Source organism: Macaca fascicularis, chromosome 5 (genome assembly GCF_037993035.2).
Source record: "Macaca fascicularis isolate 582-1 chromosome 5, T2T-MFA8v1.1".
Lineage (NCBI taxonomy): Eukaryota > Metazoa > Chordata > Mammalia > Primates > Cercopithecidae > Macaca > Macaca fascicularis.
In genome coordinates this window covers 111,538,038-111,562,217 of record NC_088379.1, presented here as the reverse complement: position 1 = coordinate 111,562,217, position 24,180 = coordinate 111,538,038, and the positions used below count along the sequence as shown (strand labels likewise).

The 24,180-nt window shown below is 37.6% G+C and overlaps 1 protein-coding gene across 3 annotated transcripts in view; it reads right to left on the bottom strand.

Annotated features, from left to right (window-relative positions):
- Positions 1-2,906: 2,906 nt before the first annotated feature.
- GSTCD (glutathione S-transferase C-terminal domain containing) overlaps positions 2,907-24,180 on the bottom strand; it is a 132,599-nt gene continuing 111,325 nt past the window's right edge. For all 3 annotated transcript variants that reach the window (XM_005555611.5, XM_005555610.4, XM_074040259.1), the window contains 4 exons: positions 15,937-16,070; positions 12,798-12,828; positions 8,447-8,516; positions 2,907-5,122 (listed from right to left, as the gene is read on the bottom strand). In XM_005555611.5, coding sequence (XP_005555668.3) covers positions 4,986-5,122; positions 8,447-8,516; positions 12,798-12,828; positions 15,937-16,070 — 372 coding nt within the window. In that variant the 3' untranslated portion in view covers positions 2,907-4,985. The remainder of the gene's footprint in view (positions 5,123-8,446; positions 8,517-12,797; positions 12,829-15,936; positions 16,071-24,180) is intronic.

Genomic DNA, 24,180 nt, shown 5'->3' with positions numbered 1-24,180 from the left:
ATTTTTCCCTTGCCAGGAGACCAGTTATGTTCCTAGCAGAGGCTAACTAGTCAGGCTAAGTCATGGTATGATGATAATGTAAAGTAGTCATAGCAATTTGGACAGATATGTGGTATGAGTGAAAAATACATCCTTCTTGGGTAAAGACATAGAGATTTTGTTATCATAGTTTATCCCAGCCAATACTGATCAGATGGCTAAATAGCCTGAATTTGAATATTAGTTCTACCAATTACTGGCTGAGTTCAAATTCAGGTCTGCATTTATTGTGTAAACTTAGCCTCAGTTCCTGCAAAATAGGATTTTTAATGATGTCTAGCTCATAGGGTCATTACGGGGAAAAAGTGACTTACAAGACTAAATGAGTTATTTGTAAAGGGTTTAGAATAGTGCCTAGCAAATATTAAGTACTGTGTGAATGTCGGTTAAATAAATCTGAGTGGGCCAGGTGAGGTGGCTAATGCTTGTAATCCCAGCACTTTGGGAGGCCAAGGTGGGAGGATTGCCTGAGCCCAGGAGTTCAAGACCAGTGTGGGCAACATGGTGAGACTCCTATCTCTATAAAATGAAAAATGAATAAAAACAAATGTGTGTGTATATGTATGTGTGTTGTCTATTAAAAAAAGTCTAGGAGGCATACAACAAAGTATTAACATCGTGAATTTAAGAATTTTCTTCTTTTTGTTTAGCCACATCTTTTCTACAACAAATATGTATTTCTTTGTAATTAAAAATGTGTATTTGGCCAGTTACAGTGGCTCACACCTGTAATCCCAGCACATTGAGAGGCTGAGGTGGGAGGATTGCTTGAGCCCAGGTGTTTGAAACCAGCCTGGGCAACATAATGAAACATCATCTCTATAAAAAAATACAAAAATTAGCTGGACATGGTGGCATGTGCCTGTAGTCCCTGCTGCTCTGGAGGCTGAGGTGGGAGGATTGCTTGAGCTCAGGGAGGTGGAGGCTGCAGTGAGCCATGTTCACCTGGGTGACAGAGTGAGACCCTGTCTCAAAAAGAAAAAAAGTGTATTAAAAAATTCCAAACTACTTTTGTATTCTTTAAAAAAATTGTAATTTAAAAATTATCACTTTATTATAATTTCATTATATCATTTTACAGAAACATCTCTTTACAGAAACATTTTTTCATGATGAAAAAACATTTTCATCATGAAAGTCAGTAGAAAAACAGGTTTCAGTATGTGAAAGCTCTATTAATAGCAATTTTCTTGAAGCATGGAATGGGCAAATCCTGTAGCCAAAATCTGTAGAATGAAACTAAATGTTTAATTAGTGTTATTTACATATTATCTTGCATATGTGCCCTGAAAATGTTTTGATATCTAATATGACTGAAATGTGTCTCCCAAGGTAAGATAAAGTAGTTTAGCCATTAATAATTATATCCCTGTTTCTGAGTCAGGCTCAAAAGTCAATGAAAGATGAGCCGTGGTTTCTAAATGTTATTACAGCCTTGGGAGAGATAGATCAGTGAGCAGTAGCCTGACTTTTGATGGAAAAAGGCGAGGGTAAGATCAGGTCACTTGTTGGGCTTTTATCATTGCAACAATCATCCTGCTCCCTGCATCCAACTCTTTTAATTCTGGCTGGGAAGAAACATTGGCAAGGATTTACATAGAAAAACAATGCCTGAAGAGCAATCACAATATCCATATCTCTTACTAGCCACAGCCATCACAACAGGAGAATGCCACGCCAAGAACAAGGGTGGGAGAGCAATGGGGTCCCCTTTCAATTTTTCTGAGACAGGGTCTCACTCTGTCACCCAGACTGGAGTGCAGTGGCACGATCTCAGCTCACCACAACTTCTGCCTCCCAGGTTTAAGCGATTCTCCTGCCTTAGCCTCCCTAGTAGCTGGCATTACAGGCATATGCAACCACCACCAGGCTTATTTTTGTATTTTTTGTAGAGACAGGGTTTCACCATGTTGGTCAGGCTAGTCTCAAACTCCTGACCTCAAGTGATCCACCTGCCTCAGCATCCCAAATTGATGAGATTATAGGCACGAGCTACCACGCCCGACTCCCCTTTCATTTTTCTTCTCCATACTTATCAGATAGGCTTTCTGTTTTTGGTGGTGGGGGTGGGGTGTACCTTGAGTCACCTCGGGAGGACTGAGAAGACTAGTCTGGATGGTAGACATTTTATAACAGATACCTAATTCCAGGGAGGTCAAGTCTCAGAGCGGAAGGATGAATGACATTAAGCTAGTTGGAGGGGTAAAAGGAGGTTATTCTAAGTATGGGGAACACCATATAAAAAACTCAGGGTAATAACATCAAAAAAATAAAATCATAATAAATGAAATAAATCCTCTACACAGAAAATTACAAAATATTTCTGAGTAATTAAAGGAGAACTAAACACATGCAAAGATATCTTCATAGATTTTAAGATTCAGTCTTGTTAAGACATTAATTTTCCTCAAGTTAATCTGAAGAGAACAGGCAATACCAAAAATCCCAACAAGCTTTTTTGGTAAAATTTAAAAAAGAAATTGATAAGCCAATTCTATGATTTATCTGTGGATACAGTGGATCCAGAACAGCCAAAATAATCTAGAGAATGAAAAATAAAATTGGGAGACAAACTACCTGATTTCCAGATTTACTATAAAGCTACAGCAATCAAAACAAACAGATGAATGGAAGATTAGAGAATTCAGAAATATAACCATACATACAGATCAACTGAGTTTCAACTGAAGTGCCAAGGCAGTTCAATGAAGAGAGGAAGGGATTTTTATTTAATGATGTTGAAACAACTATATATTCCTCAAAACCTACCTACCTTTATATGTGAGTTTGATTTGAGATCGATCGTAGACCTAAATGTAATAAGCTAGGACCATAAAGTTTCTACAAAGAAAATCTTAGGAGAAATCTTTATAACATCAGAGTTGGTAAAATTTATTAGAAAAGACACAGAAAATATTAATCATTAAAGTAAAAGGGTAAATTAAATCTTCATCACAATTAAAACATTCATTACGAAAATAAGTAGGTAAGCCACAGACTTGAAAAAATATTCTCAATGTGTTTACCTGACAATATTTAATGGGAATATTCTATATCTGATTTCAGTGATGGTTGCATGTGTATATACAGTTGTCAAAACATCTCAAATGAATACTTAAAAATCTGTTATTGTATTGTATATAAATTAAACCTCAATTAAAAGAAGAAAGTCCAGAATAAAAGAGCATGTTGTTATCTGTAGGCACAAATGACTAAAATACTCAGGGCTAATGGTTAATTCTTTTTAAAAATTTTATCCCAGAAAACACAATTCCAATATGTCTCCCACCCCAACCCATACTGCCCTGTAAAATATTCCTATATTTTAATCCATAGTGATGATCAATGAAAGTGCTTTCTCCTCATGATACATATTATACAGGGGTTGAAAACATTAAAATAAATCTCATATGGAATAAACTGAGACATGTAAAAGTTAAAGAATTAGCAGCATTGAGAGAGGATGCATCATTTGTCTTTTAAAATGTTGGCTGGCAGAAAAAGAATTTAAAGAGAACTATTCAAATAAGCTTCCATATTCTGCACTCCTCACACCACTAATAAGTTTTACCCAGAAATATACCAATAAAAATGATTGATATCTGAGTAACAAATTCTGTGACAACACATTGTAGTATTACATAAAGAACTTGGCCAACTGCGGGGGCTCACACCTGTAATCCCAGCACTTTGGGAGGTCGAGGCGGGTAGATCACGTGAGGTTGGGAGTTTGAGACCAGTCTGGCCAACATGGAGAAACCCGATCTCTACTGAAATTACAAAAAAAATTAGCCGGGCATGGTGGCGGGTGCCTATAATCTCAGCTACTGGGGAGGCTGAGGCAGGAGAATGCAGAGGTTGTAGTGAGCCAAGATCGTGCCATTGCACTCCAGCCTGCGCAACAAGAGTGAAACTTTGTCTCAAAAAAAAAAAAAAAAAAAAAAAAAGCTTAACTAATTCTTTAATCTTTTTCTTCTAGATGATTTACTTCCATAGGCAAAACATTATGTCTTTTGCAACTCATCTTTGAATTGAAAAGAATCTAGGCCAAGGTCCTGAAAATACTGGACCCTCAAATTCCACATTCCCATAATAGGAAATTTATTGCAATTATTAATAATTTGAACCAGTGATGGTCTCATTTGGTAATTTATGGGAAATTCATTCATTCATTCATTGGGAGTCTGGGTCTCGCTTTGTCACCCAGGCAGGAGTGCCATGGTGCTATCATGGCTCATTGCAGCCGTGACCTCCTGGGCTCAAGTGATCCTCCCACCTCATTTTTTTGATTTTTTTATAGCACAGGCTGGTCTCGATATCCTGGGCTCAAATGATCCTCCTACCTTGGCCTCTCAAAGTGCTGGGATTATAGGCATGAGCCACCATGCCTGGCAGAAATATATTTAAAAGGAGTATATTAAATGCTATACAAGTTCAACTAACCCCAGCTTAAAAATAACTATAATTACCTGACTAGATTTTTTTAAAGTGATAGAAAAAGTACAATTGTTAAAAATATATTTAAAAAAACTCTACTGAGTCTACTTTCAGTCCCCATGTGAATATTTAAGTAAGTATAAAATAAAGGCTGTAAGTGCGCTGTTTTGAATTAAACATCACATTGGCAAGATCAGAAGAGCTTGTGAAGTGAGAAGGAAATTGTTATTCCTGTGATGGAGCCTCCACTGGTATTATTCTTTTGGCAGCCGAGACTTCAGGGGATTCTCACTATGAAAACCAGCAGTCCTTTAATCATACATTGTAAGAGCATTTGTGATGCTTTGCAGGGAGCCTTTCTTCCAAGATTTTCCTATTGCTTTCCTTCCTGAGCACAATAGGTTCAAGATGGCTAATGCTGTTTCCTGGTTATGCCAAGAACCTCCTGAATGCCACCGGGCATCCAACGTGAAGACGGATGGCAAAATATCAAATGTGAATGTCTCATTTTAAATGGGGACTCCCACAATCATGTTATTTTTGGGAGAGCAGCTCTCTGGCTCCATGGATATCACTTGAACAGAGTAGCCACATTCTTCTGCAGCTCTTGCTCGATCCAGATCCACCAAGCACATGCACTGTTTTCCTGAAATACAGTCAAATGGTATCATGAGACCCCCTTTCACTAGCAGGACAATTTCAGCTTGTTTAAGGGAATTTATATAGTGACAAAATCTGCAGGTACTATGGAGCATGCTTTGTACCCTTTAAGTCTTGTTTAGTTTCTTTCAATTTAATTCTTGATCAGTGTGGAAAGATGATGGTGACAAAAACATGGCACTTCATATATTTGCCTCTGCTAATAATTTAAAGAATGTTAACCTTTTCAAATGTATTTATAAGCAAATCTCAAATTAGAGCCTCAGACTGTATTTCCTACTTTGGTTAAAAATACAATTAAAGACCTTTTCTCTGCTTTCCCTGTAAAACTACCTTATCTGTAAAGTTGTGGGAAAAAAATGTGCCTTTAAGAATATTTAAAATAACATGCTGATTAAGGGGTGTTAGCTTTTCCAGCTGAAGTGTTTTAGGGCTATAAAGAAGTGAGAAATGAAAAATATTTGAGAAAATTCTCAATTACATGCCTTTTATTTCAGGTGGAAATGTAATGTTGAGTGTAGTATACTCTTAATTTTCCGAGCTCCTGTACCTCTATAAAATAGTGGTATTGTATTTCCTTTACAATCTTTGGAAGACAAAAGAGGAAACCTGACTTGCAAGAAAAGCAGTTAATTTGTTTTCCTTTGGCAAACACAAACTTTAAAAGTAGCTTGGGAAAAATGATTTGGGGCTGAATATATTCAAAGCCATGATTTACTTTTATACTTTCAATTGCTCTAAATTCAATATATAAGCTTCTTCATCCTCCTGGAAAAAGATCACCGACTATGCAGAATTTCATTCGATTTTTCCTAAACAATTATAATAATGCGTCAACACTGAATGATAGTGGAAAGTGATAAATTAAACAACTTCAGAAATGAAGACAGATCACCAAAATAGGAAAGTTCTGTGAACAACAGAATCCTCACAGAAAAAAACAGTGGAAGGTGAAATCAGTAGGTAAGAATTAGCAATGAGAGACTCACATTTAAAATGTTTATTTTGTACATTTTCCTTAAAAGGGCCCATCCCACAAAGAATAAACTGTGTTAGAAATGATATAAAAAGGGATGTCTAGAATTCCATTTAGGCAAAATCATCGCTTCTTCATTAACAGCCTTATGGCTGACATTCCTTTTTTTCCCTTAAAATATTGTCTTTCCTTTAAGACATCTGTAAATGTTTCTCCCATCTACTTTTTAGTTTAAAATGAAACACTCTCTGTCAGAATGGGATGCTCTACATTCCTTAAGTACCCACCCGGGGTTTACATTGCAGCTCATTTACCCTTGGCTTTGATCCCAGTCCAGTTAATTTTTCCTTTTCCATTATGTAGAAGAATTTCATGTTTTCACATGTTGAAGTGTCTCTACAACTGAAATTTAGCTGCTGGTAGTCTACCTTTGTGGGCCTGGGGAGTTTCCTAAAAATGTTTGCAGAACACAGGAATGGCCTGTGTGTAAAGCAGAGATGTAGACGTGACAGCTTTCTCTCAATGTGATTCCCCCTGTTCTTCCCATTGCCAAAAGCCCCTGCCCCCCGCCACTCTAGCAACTTCCCTGCCAGCTACTCCCCTTTAGTTTGATACCTAAGACACACATCTACCACGTACCCATCCATCCACCACACTAATTATGTCTTCATTGGATTGCTATCATTTGAATGTATTCTCTGGAAAGCATGTGTTGGAAATTGAATCCCCAATGCAATAGTGTTAGGAAGTGGGGCCTAATGTGAGGTGATTAGGCCAAGAGGGTGAAGTGAATGAATTAATACCATTATCATGGTAGTGGGTTCATTATCTAGAGTGTGAGCTCCTTATAAAAGGACAAGTTCAGCCTTCTCTTGCTCTCTCTCTCTCGCCATGTGATGCCTTTCATCATGTTATGATGCAGGAAGAAGACCCTCACCAGATGCCAACCCCTTGATCTTGGATTTCCTAGCCTCCAGAAATGTGAGTCAAATAAAAATCTGTTCATTCTAAATTACCCAGTCTATGGTACTGTGTTATAGCAGTGCAAAACAGACTAAGACATGGGTCTAGTGAATGGAGTCTCATCAAATGTATGTTCGATTAATTCAAAGTGTTGGAGATGGGAAAAGGAGGAGCAAGAAGGAAAGGCATTGAAAGACAGAGGTTGCAGGCAGGAGAGAATGAGTTCTTTCCAAATGTTTATGCTGCAGACAGTGAGAAAGAGAAGGAATCACTTACTCCTTCAGTCTCAGGTCTCAGGTCACCAAGTGTGAGCATCTTGCTATGCTGCCTTTGATTTTAGAGTTTAAAGATAGCTATTTCTCATACAACTTGGTCTCTGAATGTAAGCTAACAGCTTCATCTGGTGCTCAGCCAAAGAAACAACAATCTGTCTTCTAGTATATCATGGAGGAAAAGGGGCTACATTGGAAATTTAGAGAAAAAATATAATGGTGTCCAATGTTGAGCTTCTCTGAATAATTTTAAGATTAGTTTTGGCTGAACCCACTTATCTTAAACCCTTATGTGACACTAGTATGCTGGGAAGTAGTAACTAAAGTAGACAAGAACTTCATGTCCAGAATCAAATAATTTGGGTTCATAGTATAGCTCCATCATCTACCAGATGAAGGACCCCAGGCAAGCTTTTGTCTCAGTTTTCTTGTCATTAAAATGTAAATAATAGTACTACCCCATATGTATATTTGTAAGAATTTACTGAGATAACAGGCGAGAACATTTAGCTCAGTGCTTAAATGTATAACTATTAACTGCTATTATTCTTTTAAATGTGATTTCTTTTTCTAAAATGAAGTCTTCAATAAATCAATTACTTATTAAACTTGAAATGTTTCTGTGGTCTTCCAATTTAGGTAATGTTTAATATTGTCAAACAAATTGGTCTATGATAAATGATACACAAGTATCCTTTTTCCTGAGAAAGAAAACATTATCATCCCTGTGTATACATTTTATAATGCATCAATTTTGGTATATATAGTTGACTTTTTAATCTTTATTATTTTCTTTCATGGCTTTTGATAGATCTTGCAGTTTGTTCATAACAATAAGAGATTTAATGTAAGAATTCTACTCAATGTACAGACATTCAAAATATATTTAAAAGTATTAAAGTTAACCAAAATAGGATAAAATGTTATAGTTACAATACCGTTTTCAATATGAATTAAGTTTTTGGGGGAAGAACATATTTAGTTTCTCATTGAAAAATAGACTTCATGTTGCTAAATTTTTCCCATATAGACTTGGTCCAATAATTCCCAGTCATATTGTGCATAATACACTCAACAGCTGCTCTGTGAAAACATATACCTATGAGCCTTCGTTGGGGTGGGAGCTGGACAGCTGTCTGGTCTGCAAATCTGCACAGAATCATGTGTTCCTAAAAGAAAAAGCAATAGAATGTGGGTTTATTTTTATCTTCTGCTTCAAAGTTATAAAAACAACCACCAAAAAAACTAACTCATTTTTCTGGAGTTCAACATTGTTTAATTGAATAAAGTACTGCACAAATAGTATTTTTGAAAAAAGTAAACTTTCAGAAGATGCTACTTAATAATTTCTTCCCTTCAAGTACACTGTATTTTTTTGTTTTGTTTTGAGACAGTCTCACTGTCGCCCAGGCTGGAGTGCAGTGGTGTGATCTCAGCTCACTGCAACCTTTGCCTACCAGACTCCCAGTGGTTCTCATGCCTCAGCCTCCGTGTAGTTGGGACTATAGGCACATGGCACCACATCCGGCTAATTTTTTGTATTATTATTATTTTTCTTTTTTAGTAGAGACGGGGTTTCACCATGTTGGCCAGGCTGGTCTCGAACTCCTGGCCTCAGGTGATCCGCCCGCCTTGGCCTTCCAAAGTCCTGTAATTAACAGGCGTGAGCCACCATGCCCAGCCGGCCCAGATTTAGTTCTTAAGAATAGAGGCACAGAAAATTCTCAGGGTCATTTTGCCCAGTTGCTTTTAGCTGAAATATAAAAATATAGTTACATTTTGCTATTATAATGTGTTAAATTAAAAGACCAAAAATTCACTTATATTTTTCTTTTATAAAATTTATTTGCAACTCTGGAATGTGGTTCCAGGCAGTGGCTTTTCTTTTCTTTTCTTTTTTTTTTTTTTTTTTTTTGAGATGGAGTTTTGCTCTGTTGCCCAGGCTTGAGTGCAGTGCTGCAATCTTGGCTCAATGCAACCTCCATCTCCTGGATTCAAGCAATTCTCCTGCCCCAACCTCCTGAGTAGCTGGCACTATAGGTGCACGCCACCATGCTGGCTAATTTTTGTATTTACTTTTTTTTTTTTTTGTATTGGCCAGGCTGGTTTCGAACTCCTGACCTTGTGATCTGCCCACCTTGCCTCCCAAAATGCTGGGATTACAGGCATGAGGCACTGCGCCTGGCCTGCTAAGTGGCTTTTCATTCTATCAGAGGAAAAGGAAGCAATGCAGATCTCTGTGTGGTTTCTGTAGTTTTCTGGGATATCCAGCAGGGTGGTAGGGAGTTCTTGACTTGTCCTGACTCTTCCCTTTACTCAGTCCTTTTAGAGGAGAGAAACCTGAATCTCTTTCTCTCACTCCAAAAGGCTGCAGAAGTGTATCCCTTTCTGCTTTAAGACAAACTGTAAAGACAGCCTGAGGTAAGCACCTGATTATTACTTCTGCTTAACAATCTTAGGAAAGAGTGCATTAATGAAAAAGAAAAGAAGGCTTTAAAATCAGTTGATGATTTTGCACAGTACTCTTAAATCTGCATGTAGCCAAAAGTGAGTGATTAGGCAGAGTCGAAATGAAGCAATGATCCCACAACAACTGTTCATTCAGAACAGCTGTTGTTTCTAAGTGTGTACATAATCTCACCTGTCAGCTTAGCAAACAGGTTAAACTCAGATTCATCATTTGTTCCTTTAGTATTCTGTACATTAAATTTGAACCCTCCATTTTTAATAAGTGAAATGACTGTGGCAATGTTGGTTTTTAAAAAGGGATATCTTTGTCTCAACTTGTATGCTTTAAAAAAAAATTAATGCTAACTATAAAATTTCATGACAATGGGTGAGAAACTAATAAAATGGTTTCAATTAATAACTTTAACTCCCCACAAACTAACAGGCATCAATGAAGGGAGAGAAGGATAATTCAGAATTACATGACTTGAAGAAACAGTGTGCACTTTGTCCTCATGGTGTTTGTAAATTAAGATTCATTTTATATAACGGTAATGTCAAGGCAATCGCAATCTCAGATAAGATTCAGTTCTCTTGTACTGATAAGTCTCACCATATTTTATTGGAATTATTTGTGTGTATGTTCTCTTTGGTCAAAATCAAGTTCTGAAAGGGCAAGGCACATGGTAGGTACTCAGGAAAGGTTGCTGTCTAAATTGAACTATAGAGAAAAACACTTCCTAAGTGAGTCTCAAGGTACTTTGGCACAAAGTTCTGAGGCCTTCAAAAGGCCAAGCAGCTTTTGGGGGTGTTGGAGAAAGAGTAAAAAGGTTATGACTGGTGTACTGGAGAGTTTCTGCTTTCTGAAAGACTGTGTGTGCCCCGTCCCTACTGTAGAAATTTTATATTCTTTTCTAGTCAGGAGACCATTAGCAGCCTATCTCTTCACCACCCTTGATTTTTTCCATACATCCTCTCATTGTTTGGTTTAACTAGTATCACTCAAGGAGGGATTAGAAACAGGGGTTTAGTTTTTGTTTTCCCAAGTTCTTTTTTCTTTTCTTTCCTTTTCCTTTCTTTTCCTCTCCTCTTCCCTCTCCTCTCCTCTTCCCTCTCCTCTCCTCTCCTCTTCCCTCTCCTCTCCTCTCCTCTTCCCTCTCCTTTCCTCTCCTCTTCCTATCCTCTCCTCTCCTCTCCCCTCCCCTCCTCTCCCCTCCCCTCTCCTCTCCTCTCCTCTCCACTCCTCTCTCTTTATTGAGACAGAGTGTCACTCTGTCACCCGGGCTGGAGTGGGAGTGCAATGGCACAATCTCAGCTCACTGCAACCTCTGCCTCCTGGTCTCAAGCAATTCTCGTGCCTCAGCCTCCTGAGTAGTTGAGATTACAGGTGTGTGTCACCATGCCCAGCTAATTTTTGTATTTTTAGTAGAGACGGGCTTTCACCATGTTGGTCAGGCTGGTCTTGAATTCTGTTCTCAAGTGATCTGCCTGCCTTGGCCTCCCAAAGTGCTGGGATTACAGGTGTGAGCCACTGCACCTGGCCTGTTTTCCTAATTTATTTTCTACTTTATTGGCATAGCCTTGTGAGAGAAAGGTGAGATGTTCTGAATGCTATGCAAACAAAGTTTCTTGGGTCCTAATGTTTCCTCCAAAATCATATATTTCCTAAAATATGTAAAGTTTTAATCCAGTAGGTGAAGGCCAGCAATGTTGTGGTTTTGGCTGAAAGCATGAACACTAAAGGTTCTCACCCTCCATATCTGTGCATATTTGTACAGTGTGCGGAGTTGGTAGGAAGGGAGGAAGGTGTGAGTAGCACGTGAGGTGGTAAGAGACAGAGTTGGAAGTGGGCATTTGAGTTATAAAGCAGGAATGAAGGAGATACAGCTGCTGAGGTGGTAACAATGAACATTTTTAGGTCACTATACCTCATTATATTTCAACTATTTGATGGAAGAGAAAGTTAAAGTCCTAAAATATAGGGGCTGGTATGTAAAATGAGTCTCTTTTTAGTGAGTCCGTGCAAAAAGTGGCATTAACTAAGAATCCAAATGAATTTATCAACTTCTAATGGAATTATTTATATATTTTTCTCAAATATTATCATTTCTTAAATTATATTATATCATGCTATTGACCAGTTAATTGGATAGTGGTGATGTTTAGGAAGCTAGAAACTGTTTTGATCAGATTGGTGACTAAAAACTGTATGTGTTCTGACTACTTTTGGAAGACAATTCTCTGTGGGTCTCTTGTGTTTCTTCATGTTTTACAAGCAGAGACACTGACTGTCGTTGTTCCAGATCAGTAGTCAGCAAGGTTTGTGGCCCACAGGCCAAGTCTAGCCTATGACCAGTTTTTGTGTAGCTTGTGAGTTAAGAAAGTTTTTATATTTTTAAAGAGTTGTAAACCAAGAACAACAAAAACAATAAGAATGTCAAGGACAGTGAAGAGGAATACTTGGAGATTTGTTGTGGCCAGCATAGTCTAAAATATTTACTATCTGACCTTTTACAACAGAATTTTCCTCTGTTTTAGATTATCTTTTCAAGCACATTTGCAGAGTAAACAGTCTTGGACAATATATAGTATCTCCCCTTGGAATAAAAGGGCAGGTGTTACCTGGCCCATTTGCTTCTGCCCTGTGGAAATTGGGTGGCAGAGAGTCAGTGTGAAAACAATGGTATTGTGGCTACCACTACTGCCATGAGCAACAAACTGTCCTTTGTCTCTGACTTAGGGGTCTCATATCTTCTGCCAGCATCCACTGGCAGGCTAACTTGTTAGACTGCGAGTAGAGTTAAAATGTCAGACCCTTCACAAATCTTGTTACCTACTTGAAGAGTTAATCTGGATTTGCAAAAGAAAGAGAAAAAGAAACCCACAGTAGACATTCATGAGTTATTCAATTATAACTACAGATTATTTACTCCACTAGAAATATGAGAGGGAAAAATATAAAGGATAAAAAGTGTATTAGGATGACATCTTTTTAACGTTACCTTGTATGATAAAGTTTTCTTGAATTGCTCACTGAAACAGAAAAAAAAAAGAATTAGTCATCATACTAAGTATTAAGAGTAAAATAATCTTGAAGAAACTGAATTATATAAATAGTCTTTGTATGTAAAAAGTATAAAATGCTATGGTAAAGTAAAAACTATGCCAGTTTGAAATGCTTTTATAAAAAGATAGAAAAGCATATCATCAATATGTTATCAATTTTAAGAAATCTGTTCCACAGATTGTTTACAATGTTAGAGAAGCACTTTTTTTGTCTCTACACCTCATGGGAACACTAAGATCCAGGTGTTTTAACATGTGGCACAGCCAACTGATCAGGAGCGGACTGCCATTGAAAAGATACTTTATTACTCACAGTTCCCCAAGAAGAGGGGGCACGCCATGTGATGAAGGGCCACATGGGGAAACACCAGTATAGGTCAGGAGGCAGAGGTTTCCATGGGAAGAAAAAGGTGAGGTAAGCAGGTTTGAGAGTGCCTAGTTTGAACAATATCAGTGAACTCAGGCATAGCGCTGTTCCTACTTGTTTGATATCTGGCCCTAGGGTAGTAGGACGAGGGGATAGTGGTCTGGAAGTAGTAAGAGTTTAATAAAGGAGGTAGTTGTGGGGTAAGGGCTCTGGGTTGGTTGGTTTACTTATGCAAGGTATGCTTGTTCATAAGACCTTTACTATCTCTAGGAATTGGCTAGCCCTGGGAGGAACAGTCTCTCCAGGATCAGCAAATAATAAAACATCAGAAAATTTTAAAAGGTGTGATTAATACATCAGGAAATCACTGTTGTCATAGCTAATAAAGATAAACATATATTCCATAAACATTGTCTTTTATTAATGCTATAGCCTTCACTCTTAAGTCATTCAAAAACATTAACTTATACATTTGATACTAAATTTATTAGTGTCAATTAGTTTGTTTGAAATGAGTACTTCTTTTCACATACTGTAGAAACAGTATGCTATTTATAAATTCCCAACTCTATTTTTGGTGATTGAGATAGGTCTTATTCACAAAGAAACTTCCTAAAGAGATCAGTTCAAAGGACAAGGGAGGACAAATGTCAGTAAATCTACATAGGTGTGAAAAAGACGGGAAGTGGTAGTAACATACTGTAAAGGTCACCAAATGTTGAGGTCAAGCCTAGGCACTGTGGTGACCTGGCCAGATGTGCATGCACTCAAGGTGGTGCTGACATGCCAGCCCCCACCCCCGCCTCAGCCGCCTCTAGACTTTGGGCGCTGATGAGCATGAGAGGGAGGCCAAGGGGGGACTGAGGGCAGCTTGACATGGGCCTGTAGGCACCCCTTGGCACAAACAGCCTGGGTGCCATGGGCGCCATGGATGGTAGGTTGACGGCAACAGGAGGCAGACAGGCTCCTAGGTAGAAAGGGGCAAGTCCCTGGTGAAGCCCCACCATCAACTGAGGAATGGCCCGAAGCCTGGGGCCCAGGCTGCCAGCTCTGTGGACCAAAGTGAGAACTTATAGTGCTTTTTCCAGGCCCACCCATGGCCACCCATGGACTAATCAGCATGCACTTCCTTCCCTCTGGAGTCCATAAAAACCCCAGACTCTGCCAGACTTGGGCAGACAATGGATGACCTGCCTGCAGAAAGAAGCTACCCACTCTGGATCTCTTCTCTGCTGAGGGTTGCAGAGATGAGGAGAGGAGAGGAGGGGAGGGGAGGGGAGGGGAGGGGACCTGCCTGCAGAGAACAGCTCCCTACTGTGGGTCTCCTTCCATCTGAGAGCTGAGTAGACATTGGGATGATCTGCCTATGGAGAGAAGCTACCCTCTGTGGGTCTCCTCTCGGCTGAGAGCTGAGCAGACATTGGGATGACTGTCTGTGGAGAGGATCTACCCACTTTGTATCTCCTGAGAGCTGTACTGTTGCTCAATAAAGCACCTCTTTGCCTTGCTCATCCTCCAATTGTCTGTGTACCTCATTCTTCCTGGATTTGGGACAAGAGCTCAGGAACTGCCAAATGGCAGGACTAAGAGTTGTAACACAAACAGGGCTGACATGCCCCCTTGCCCCCAAATATACCCACTCGCCATGTTGCAAGCATGAGGAGAGAAGAGAGGAGAGAAGAGATGCGGCCCTTCAGGGAACCCAGACATAGAAGCTCCCTGAGCCAGGGCTGTGACACCCTCTGAGGGGCTCTGCGGCTCCTGGCATTTCCAAGCTTCTGGTTGCCACCGTGTTCCCTAGTGCTCACAGTGGAAGCTGCTTTCAGTACACCTGGTCCGGCTGCAGCCTCACAGGGAACCAGCACCCATGCTGGTGCCTGGAGATGCCTGCCCCACAGCAGCCAGCATGCCTGGCTGTGTGAAGTGGCCGGACCCTGTGCTTGCTCATTCATGTACCCCTCACCACTCTGTACCTGACTCATCTTTGGCAGGTGTGGGATCTGGGCTGGTAGTGCAAGCCAAGAGCAGCCTTCCAGGCTGAGTGAGCGGAATGAGCCCAGTGGGCCCAAGCAAAACTCAGGCAAAGGCGCCACCAACCACAGAGGTTCCAGCTGGCAAAGCAATGCCCCAAGAATCCTGTGACATTACTACCATTATTAGCAACAGTTCATATTTATTGAGTACTTATTATTGCCACTTCTAAAGGCTTTACACATATCATTAAATTTTCACAAAAACCTTGAGGTAGTTATTATCAAAACCCTCATTTTGTAGATGAGAAAACTAAGGTAAAAAAAGTTTAAGTAATTTGCCTTATAAAATGATAAGGAGCTAGTATTTTCCCCCAGGCACTATACTTCCAGGTCCTAAACACTTTACTGTACTTGACTGCCTCTCATAGATATTACGGTTATAGTTTTAAATTTATTCAGAAATACAGAGAGAAGTGCTAAAGCCGATAGACTTCTAGTTGCCTGACTCCTGGATAGCCTTGCTTCTAAATTTCAGCAAAAACTGGATCCAAGGGAAAAATCAGGGACAAACATAAAGGAGTTCTTCTCTTCCTTATACAATTTATAAACAAAATTTGACATTGTGAAAAGAGGAAATGAGCTCCAAATGAAGTCATTGCAACTTTATATCAAACAAGTTTTGTGTCCTGGCTTATACCCATGTTGGTGTCTTAGGTAGAACACTAAATTTCTCACCTTTTTGGAAAATTAAACTTTGAGGTGTTCTGAATGAAACCATAACAGCAAGGGCATGTGACGAAGGAAGCCCGTGTTTTGATACAGTGCTCAATCACCATGTCTGTTGCCACTCCACAAGCATGCAATGCTACCTAGAAAATAAAAACAGGCCTTAGCACTAAGTTCCCTCTTAACTCACAGTGCGATTTTCATGCCTTTTAAATAGTTCTCATTTGGCCATACCAAAGGACTACTTAGCTACACATATAAATTAATTACGAAAACTAAGCAAGTTTGAAAGGTTACACATGGAATATTGCAAATAAAGCACAGGATTCATTCAGTGGAAAATCTGATGCAATTTTAGTGTGGAAAAATTAACACAAGTGGATATCTAAACTATAGCATCATTCCGGGAACACTGGATTCGAAACGAGAATTTCGAGTCTATTACTCTGGTTGGCTGTGTAACCCTGAGCCACTTAAAATTTAGCTTCTTTGGGCCTTAATCTCTTCAACTATAAATGATGGTTAACAATACTGACATATCACAATGCTGTTGTAAAAATTAAATAAAAATGTATTTGAAAACACTTCCTCAAATGCCACGTTAATATAATCCAATCAGGGCTGTATTAAAACTAATTGAGTCATATCATGTCATGCCTTTTAAGATGTTTTCACATAATAACAATCCTTAACATTGAATGATGAGTTACAGGAACTATTTTCAATGAGTTTATTTTAAAAGGATTGAATGAAATTATGAATTAGAATAATAAGTGGGGCTTCTATAACTCATAAAAATAACTCAAAATGATTTTTAAGTGTTTTTAAAACACATATCCTTAAGTATATCTATACTTACTACAATCTTACTACAAATGAGATAATTATGAAAATTCTTAGGCCAAATAAAGCCTAAATAGGACTCTGAATGAAAATCAGACGTAGGGATTCTAAAAGATGAATAACCTTTACTGGATTTTGGCAAAACAAACAAACAAAAAACACCAACACCAAAAAACCCCTCACATCTCCATTTCATTCTGAACAGACATAAATTGTAATAAATTATAATCTTCCCTCACCAACTTCAGGGTAGGGAGGGGCCTTAGGGTAAAGAGGAGATTTTCTGTAAATTTTAGAAAGTAATGTTTTTTTTTTTTTTTTTTGAGCTAGAGTTTTGCTCTTGTTGCCCAGGCTGGAGTGCGATGGCACAATCTCAGCTCACCGCAACCTCTGCCTCCCAGGTTCAAACGATTCTTCTGCCTCAGCCTCCCGAGTAGCTGGGATTGCAGCATGTGCCACCACGCCTGGCTAATTTTGTATTTTTAGTAGAGATGGGGTTCCACCATGTTGGTCAGGCTGGTCTTGAACTCCCGACCTCAGCCTCCCAAAGTGCCGGGATTACAGCGTGAGCCACCACACTCAGCGAACGTAAAATATTATAAGCCAGATGCCTCCTTTGAACTGGAAAGCTAAAAACAATACTCTATCAGGAAGAAGAAAGCAAGATCTCTGTTCTTTTTTATTTATTTATCTATTTATTTATTATTATACTCTAAGTTCTAGGGTACGTGTGCACAACGTGCAGGTTTGTTACATATGTATACATGTGCCATGTTGGTGTGCTGCACCCATTGATCTCTGTTCTTAATTGTCCTCCTGAATTCCTCCTCCTCCTTCTAGACTTACATGAGCCACATAGAAGTCAACAATCTCCATGTTGCTGTCATCCCACCTTTCCTGTTTCACTCTGAAAACAGCCTAGGAAGGCTGGTATCCAGTAAAGGCACCAACAACTACAGGGAATTGGGAAAGTAAATAATCTTGATTTCTCATATGCTCCTTTTAGTCAGCTTTTTCGAGTAAAAAACAGGCTAATCCTTATTTTCATGACTAGTTGGAGAAAAATTTCATAGTAAAAATTATAGACACATCTTCCCCTGGAAGGAAAGCAAACTGAAATTTACTGAGTGTTTATGTGCTGGCATTATGCTATGTGGGGTGATGGCACTCAGAACTATGCTCACAACATCCCTGAAAGACTTTATTATCTCCAGTTTAGATGTGAGGAAATGAAGTCTTGGGAAATTAAGAACTTGCCCACAACAAAACAGCTACTGAGGGGCAGGAGACTGACCTCAAAGCCTGACCCCATGCATCAGACAGCTTCTCTACAAAACCCTGTTCAGGCTCCAAGCAAAAAGGAGTTTAGACAATTTACTTTTATAAGTCTCTCTTTACTTAGGTTCACATTCCTTTCACTACATGCAAAAAAGTGAGTTTATTTCCTTCATTTAAAGAAAATAAGTAACTTGAATAAGTATTTACCCAATAGTTTATAGATAATGTAGTAATTGTCTACTCATAAAAGGTTTTACTGCATCACATACTCCTAGTTTTCACTGTTATCAAATGAAACTCAGAAATAACAGGCAAATAATGAAGAGAGATATAGACCAAAAAAACCATTTGCTATGGAAATTTATCATACAATAAAGGTGGTATTTCAAACCAGAGAGAAAAGGTAGACTTTTTTAAAATAAGTAATGTTTGGTTAACCAGATAGCCATATAAAAAACTAAAAATTAGATCTTTTCCTGTCATCACACATGGGAAATAAATTTTGAATGCATAAGAGATTTAAAATGCAATAAATATGAGTAAATTCCTGCACAACCAAGGGGAATGGGATGTAATTCCTAACTAAGCTAAAAATCTACGTGCAATAAGGGGTAAGGTTAATAAATCTGACAAGATAAAATTTATTTTTATTTATTTATTTTTGAGATGCAGTTTTGCTCTTGTCACCCAGGCTGGAGTGCAATGGTGTGATCTCGACTCTGTGCAACCTCTGCCTCCCGAGTTCAAGCAATTCTCCTGCCTCAGCCTCCCAAGTAGCTGGGATTACAGGTGCCTGCCACCACACCCAGCTATTTTTTGTATTTTTAGTAGAGACTAGCAGAAAACCAAACCATAAGTAAAAAGACAAATGACAAAGTAGGGAAAAGACTGACAACTTAAAACACAAACAAAGATTTATATCCTTAATATATAACACACTTCTAAAAAGAAAGAAAAAGCCCAATAAAGTGAGAGTAAAATGAGCAAGAGATGTGAACACACATACAAAAACAAGCAAATAGTCCTTAAACAAAAACTGGTCAATATTGCTCCAAGTAAGAGAAATAACTGTTAATTTTTTTTTTAACAAATAGCCAAAATTTAAACTCAATCTGACTTCAAATCAAACTTCTTTTTTTAGTTCTCTATGCTCTATTTACTCTTTTCTTTAGATATGGGAAGTAAACAGGAAGTCACTGACTGGACTTCTAGACCCCGCTCCCACATTAACTTGCTAGGTGACTCTTGTTTTCTGGTAGCCTCAAATTCTCCATCTGTAAAAGCAGAAGGTTGAACTGAATGATCTCTGAACTTGCCCCAGCCCAATCATTCTCTCTTGGCGTTGCTTTTCGAAGAAGGATTCTTAACTATAGATACCTTAGACAGAGAAGCAGGCTAGTTCCACCTGTGTACTCTTGTTCCCCTCTTTTAAAACTTTCATACAACAATATTATAGGTAATCAGCTTTAAAATTCAAATAATAGGTAATTGCTAAAAGGTAAGCCATTATATTAAAAGCCCCTTTTTTGTACACACTGCCACACCCCTGAAAGAAAATCTGTGTACCAAAGTCAATGCTGTTTCAATTCATTGGTTTACTTCCTGAAAATCTGTTTTTCTATATGATGAATGTATATTGACATCTCTTGATTTGTAAATATTAGACATTATTTATTATCTTTCTACTAGGAGAAAAGAGCTTTTGGCTTTTTATGCACATTTATACACTATCTTCCCTTTTCCCATCTTTTCTCATGGCTTTGTATATACTGTTCACAGCTGAGGGAAGAGTGCTGGATATCTGCTTGTTTTTTTAACATTCAAGTCGTTCCCTGCCCAAAAGCTCTGTAAAGTGCTCTACAATATAATTTTCCACTGTTTGAAAACTTTCAAATAATTGGTCAGCTCCATTTTTCTTTCCTAGAGACATCTTTCCTGAGCTTTCTGATGTTTTACTAAAATATGGACTCAATGCTTTCTAGGCCTGTTGCCCAGCTCTTGCCCTAAGACTTCCGTCTCCCGTGATGCTAAAAAATTTTCTCTTGTATTGGATACCACTTAATCCTTTTTCTCATTTACTTTCTATTTTAATGAAGCACATTATCTAGTAGCTTGCTGAAAAGGGGTACGTACAATTTCCATTTTATTGAGACCTTGACTGTCGAATTTTTCTTTATTTTACTTTTTTACTAGATTGATGGATTAGCTAGGTATAGAATTTGAGATTAGAAATTTTCTATTGGAATTTTCGAGGTGCTGTTTCACTGTCATCGAGCCTTCCACACTACTATTAAGAAGTGTGATAGCATTTGGATTATAAATTATTGTATATCACTATTTTTTTTTCCCTCTGTGGAAACAGTTGGGAAAATCTGTTCACCCTTGGTGTTCTGAAATTTCACAGTGTGCCTTGGCTTAGGCTATTCTGTAAGTTAACTTTATCAAGAGAAACGCATTCTTAATTATTAACACATTTTCCTATATTTTCTTTGATGTATTCCTCCCCACCATTTACCAGTTTTCTTTTTCTGGTCCTGCTATTACTGAGGTATTTGATTCCTGGACTAAATCTCTAATTAAAAAATTTGCTTCTTTCCAGTTTCATTTTTTCTTCTTTTTTTTTTTTTCAAGTGGTATGCTATATTTCTTTTAAAAAATACATTATCTCTTAATTTTTAATTTGTTTTCAATTTTGGCTAACATACTTTTATTTTTCAAGACATCCTTTCTTTTTCTCTGATCATTCACTCTTTTTCTATTATATCCTTATTTCACTAATGTATTATCTTCTCTTGTCTCTCCTTGACTAAGACCCTTTATCATGTTTGTTGCTTTGGTCTTGATATGGTTTGACTCTGTCCCCACCCAAATCTCATCTTGAATTGTAGCTCCCATATTTCCCACGTGTCATGGAAGGGACCCAGTGGGAGGTAACTGAATGATGGGGGTGGATCTTTCCCATGCTGTTCTCATGATAGTGAATAAATCTCATGAAATCTGATGGTTTTATAAAGGGGAGCTCCCCCGCACATGCACTTGTCTGCTGCCATGTAAGAAATGACTTTGCTCTTCATTCACCTTCCTCTATGATTGTGAGGCCTCCCTAGCCATGTAGAACTGTGAATCAATTAAACCTCTTTCCTTTATAAATTACTCAGTCTTGGGTATGTCTTTATTAGCAGTGTGTGAACAGACTAATACAGGTCTCTATCTTCCATTTTGGAAGTTTTCCATGTTTGGTATTCCTTTAGCTGTTCATATTAAAGAATAAACCACTAAAAAGTTGATTGGAAGTTCTGAATGAAAGCGTAAGGCTTTGAAAACTGGTGGGCTTCACTAGTGACTGGGTGATCAAAAAGCCTGGACCGGTGCCTTTTTTTTTTTTTTTTTTTTTTTAAATTATAGCTGCAGTATCTGTAGTTCTTTTCTCTGGGGACAGTTCTGCTTCTACAGAGGGGAATCTTTTAATCCTGATGATTGTGGAAATGATCCTGTTTCTGTGGTTCTGGAATTAGAAGGCAGATGGGTAGGGAAGAGATCTATCTGTCAGTATGCAGATTCTCCTTTAATTCTTATTCTTGGTATGGCACATCACCGTTGCCCTTCTCTATGCCTATCTCTATACTTGGTGCCTCTCTGGTTCAGTTTCTTCATAGAATAAACTTCCTGTCTCTCTTAGTAGCTGGGGAGAGGTAGTTTCTTGTTTACACAAGATGAGAGCAGGAATCTTGTCTCTAAATAATATTTTTAATTAAACATGATTTCAGTCCCTCCCTATTCATTTCCTCTGAGGTTTCACATGTCCTGAATTCCTAAACTTTTCTGGGATTCTGTGGGAGCAAAGTGGTTTGCGTCCTGACAGCCTTCTTGCCACTCCATCTGGCATGCATTTCAACTTTATCTTCCTTCTCCTCTACTCAATAGCTTACCATTTTTCTTCAATCTGCTTTTCACCTTCTTACTTCATATTGTAATTCAAGTTATAGAATGTTGAATATAGCTACATCATAGATAGAGTTTGATTTTTCTGATTCTTGTTCTTATTTAGGGATCTGAAAGTTTTCGGGGAGAAGTGGGGTTGAAATACCTCTATCTGCTATTTTCATCTCAGAAGTCCCCTATTTTGCCTTAATGATTTTTAGAAAGCGTGCCTGCAGGATATATAATTTCTCAAGGTCCTTATCTTTTAAAACAAGGATTATATAATTACTCATCAAAAATGTTACGAAGTGCAGTCTATAATTGCATGCTTCTTTTAATTGTACACTAACATACCTACATGAATAGAAATGAGCTTATAATTAAGTAGTCAGCACTTATGAGTCATAAACAATAATTAAAAATTATGTTGTGGGCAAAACAGCAAAAAGCAAATACCAATAACTAGAAAATAAAACTGTTTTTTGAGATTTTCATATACATGTTGATGAATAGAAAGGATTCACCAATACTGTTAGAAATCAGTACCTTATCATCTGGTTGAAATGACTGTTTGTTATTGTTGAAATTTTCCAACTAAACATGTTGGTGGCAGGCTGTTTAGCCTTCATACAGTTTTTGTTTTTAATGCAAAATGAGCATTTTTCCATAGTCATGGCCCTTTATGTAATACTATTTGCAAATAAATATTTGTAATATTGTTTGAGAACATGGGTATTAATACACATATTATAAAACTTAATAATTTAAAAAGACTTAGTTGTTTCTAAGTCTTAAAATTCCTTCATTAAAATCTTGTTTATACTATTAATTTTTTTATCTAAAGAAAAATCGTAAATGAAAAAAAAAGCATTTACTAAGCAAAGATAAATGCTAACTAAGCCCTTACTGAAATATCACAAAACCATGAATTTATGCAGTTTTAATGCATTTCTAATATCTGGTTATTCTGCTTTCTTCTCTAGCCACACTATTTTTTAAATTTGTGTGTGTGTATTTTACTGAACAGCCACACTATTTTTACTGGAATGCATTTAACACAGGAGTTAGAACCTCTGATGCATTTAGTCTGATTTACCTAGTGACAATACCTCAATTACTCTCCTAGGCAAATTATTTTCTTCAGAGTGAATCTACTTTTAATTTAACCTTCTAAGCAATTTTAATCCATTTTCTATACACCTTGACAAGGGTAATTATGAAAGGAAAAAAGCATTATAGATGTATTACGAAATGTAGAGAAAAATTTCACTTCCAAAGAGAGAGATACATTTTTAGTTGGCGTTAGTAAATTATACACTTGGAAGTTACAAGAATATACTAGAGTGATTTCGTATCTGTAAGTCATGAAGGGCCAAGAGACAGATGGACCAGACATAGGCTGGAAATTCCATGCTTTGTGAGGTAAATAAATGTGTAGCAGTCGACATTTACTTGCTACCATTCTGTCTGGTGTACTAGTAATACCTGGACTGGTTTAATGGCTTGTTTCATGGGAGAAGCTCTAAACTTTACCTCAACATTTATGTAAAGTTAAAGCTGCACAGGTATATTTTTAATTTGAATTTTCTAGATTACATGTCTACATTTTCCTGAATTTCCTTATTAATAGCCAGGCTTATACAGACAGAAGTAAACTGTAGATCGTGTCTACAAAGGAAACCAATAGCATACTTTTTAGGTTGAAAAAAAATTACAGTAAACCCCCAAATTTGCAGTAGTCAATATTTAAGAAGTAAACTTCACTGGGTAAAAATCAGAAATACTATAAAAGGTCTGAATTACTTAAGTTGATAAAAGTTCTACCTAGACAACCCCATGTTTATATGAACATATGTAATTAGAAAGGATGTCAGTAAGAACCTTCCTGGAAAGTGGTTTGGCAAATGCATCAAAATTCTTAAAGGATGCACAAAATATCCATAATAGTAATAATTGCATTATAACAATGAGAAAATAAAAGTATGATTAAAAAGGTAAAAGACTGTATTCAGTCAATGCAGGATCTATGTAGTATGGTCTTAACAATGTTCATATATGTGTAAAATATGCATTTATATGTGTGCATAAATATATAAACACTAAAGATTTTTGATAGTATTTATCACTTGATAATAGGCATATAGGTTATTTCTTCTTTATATTATTATATATTTTTCTGTATTACTATCAAAATGTATATTCCTATCAAAA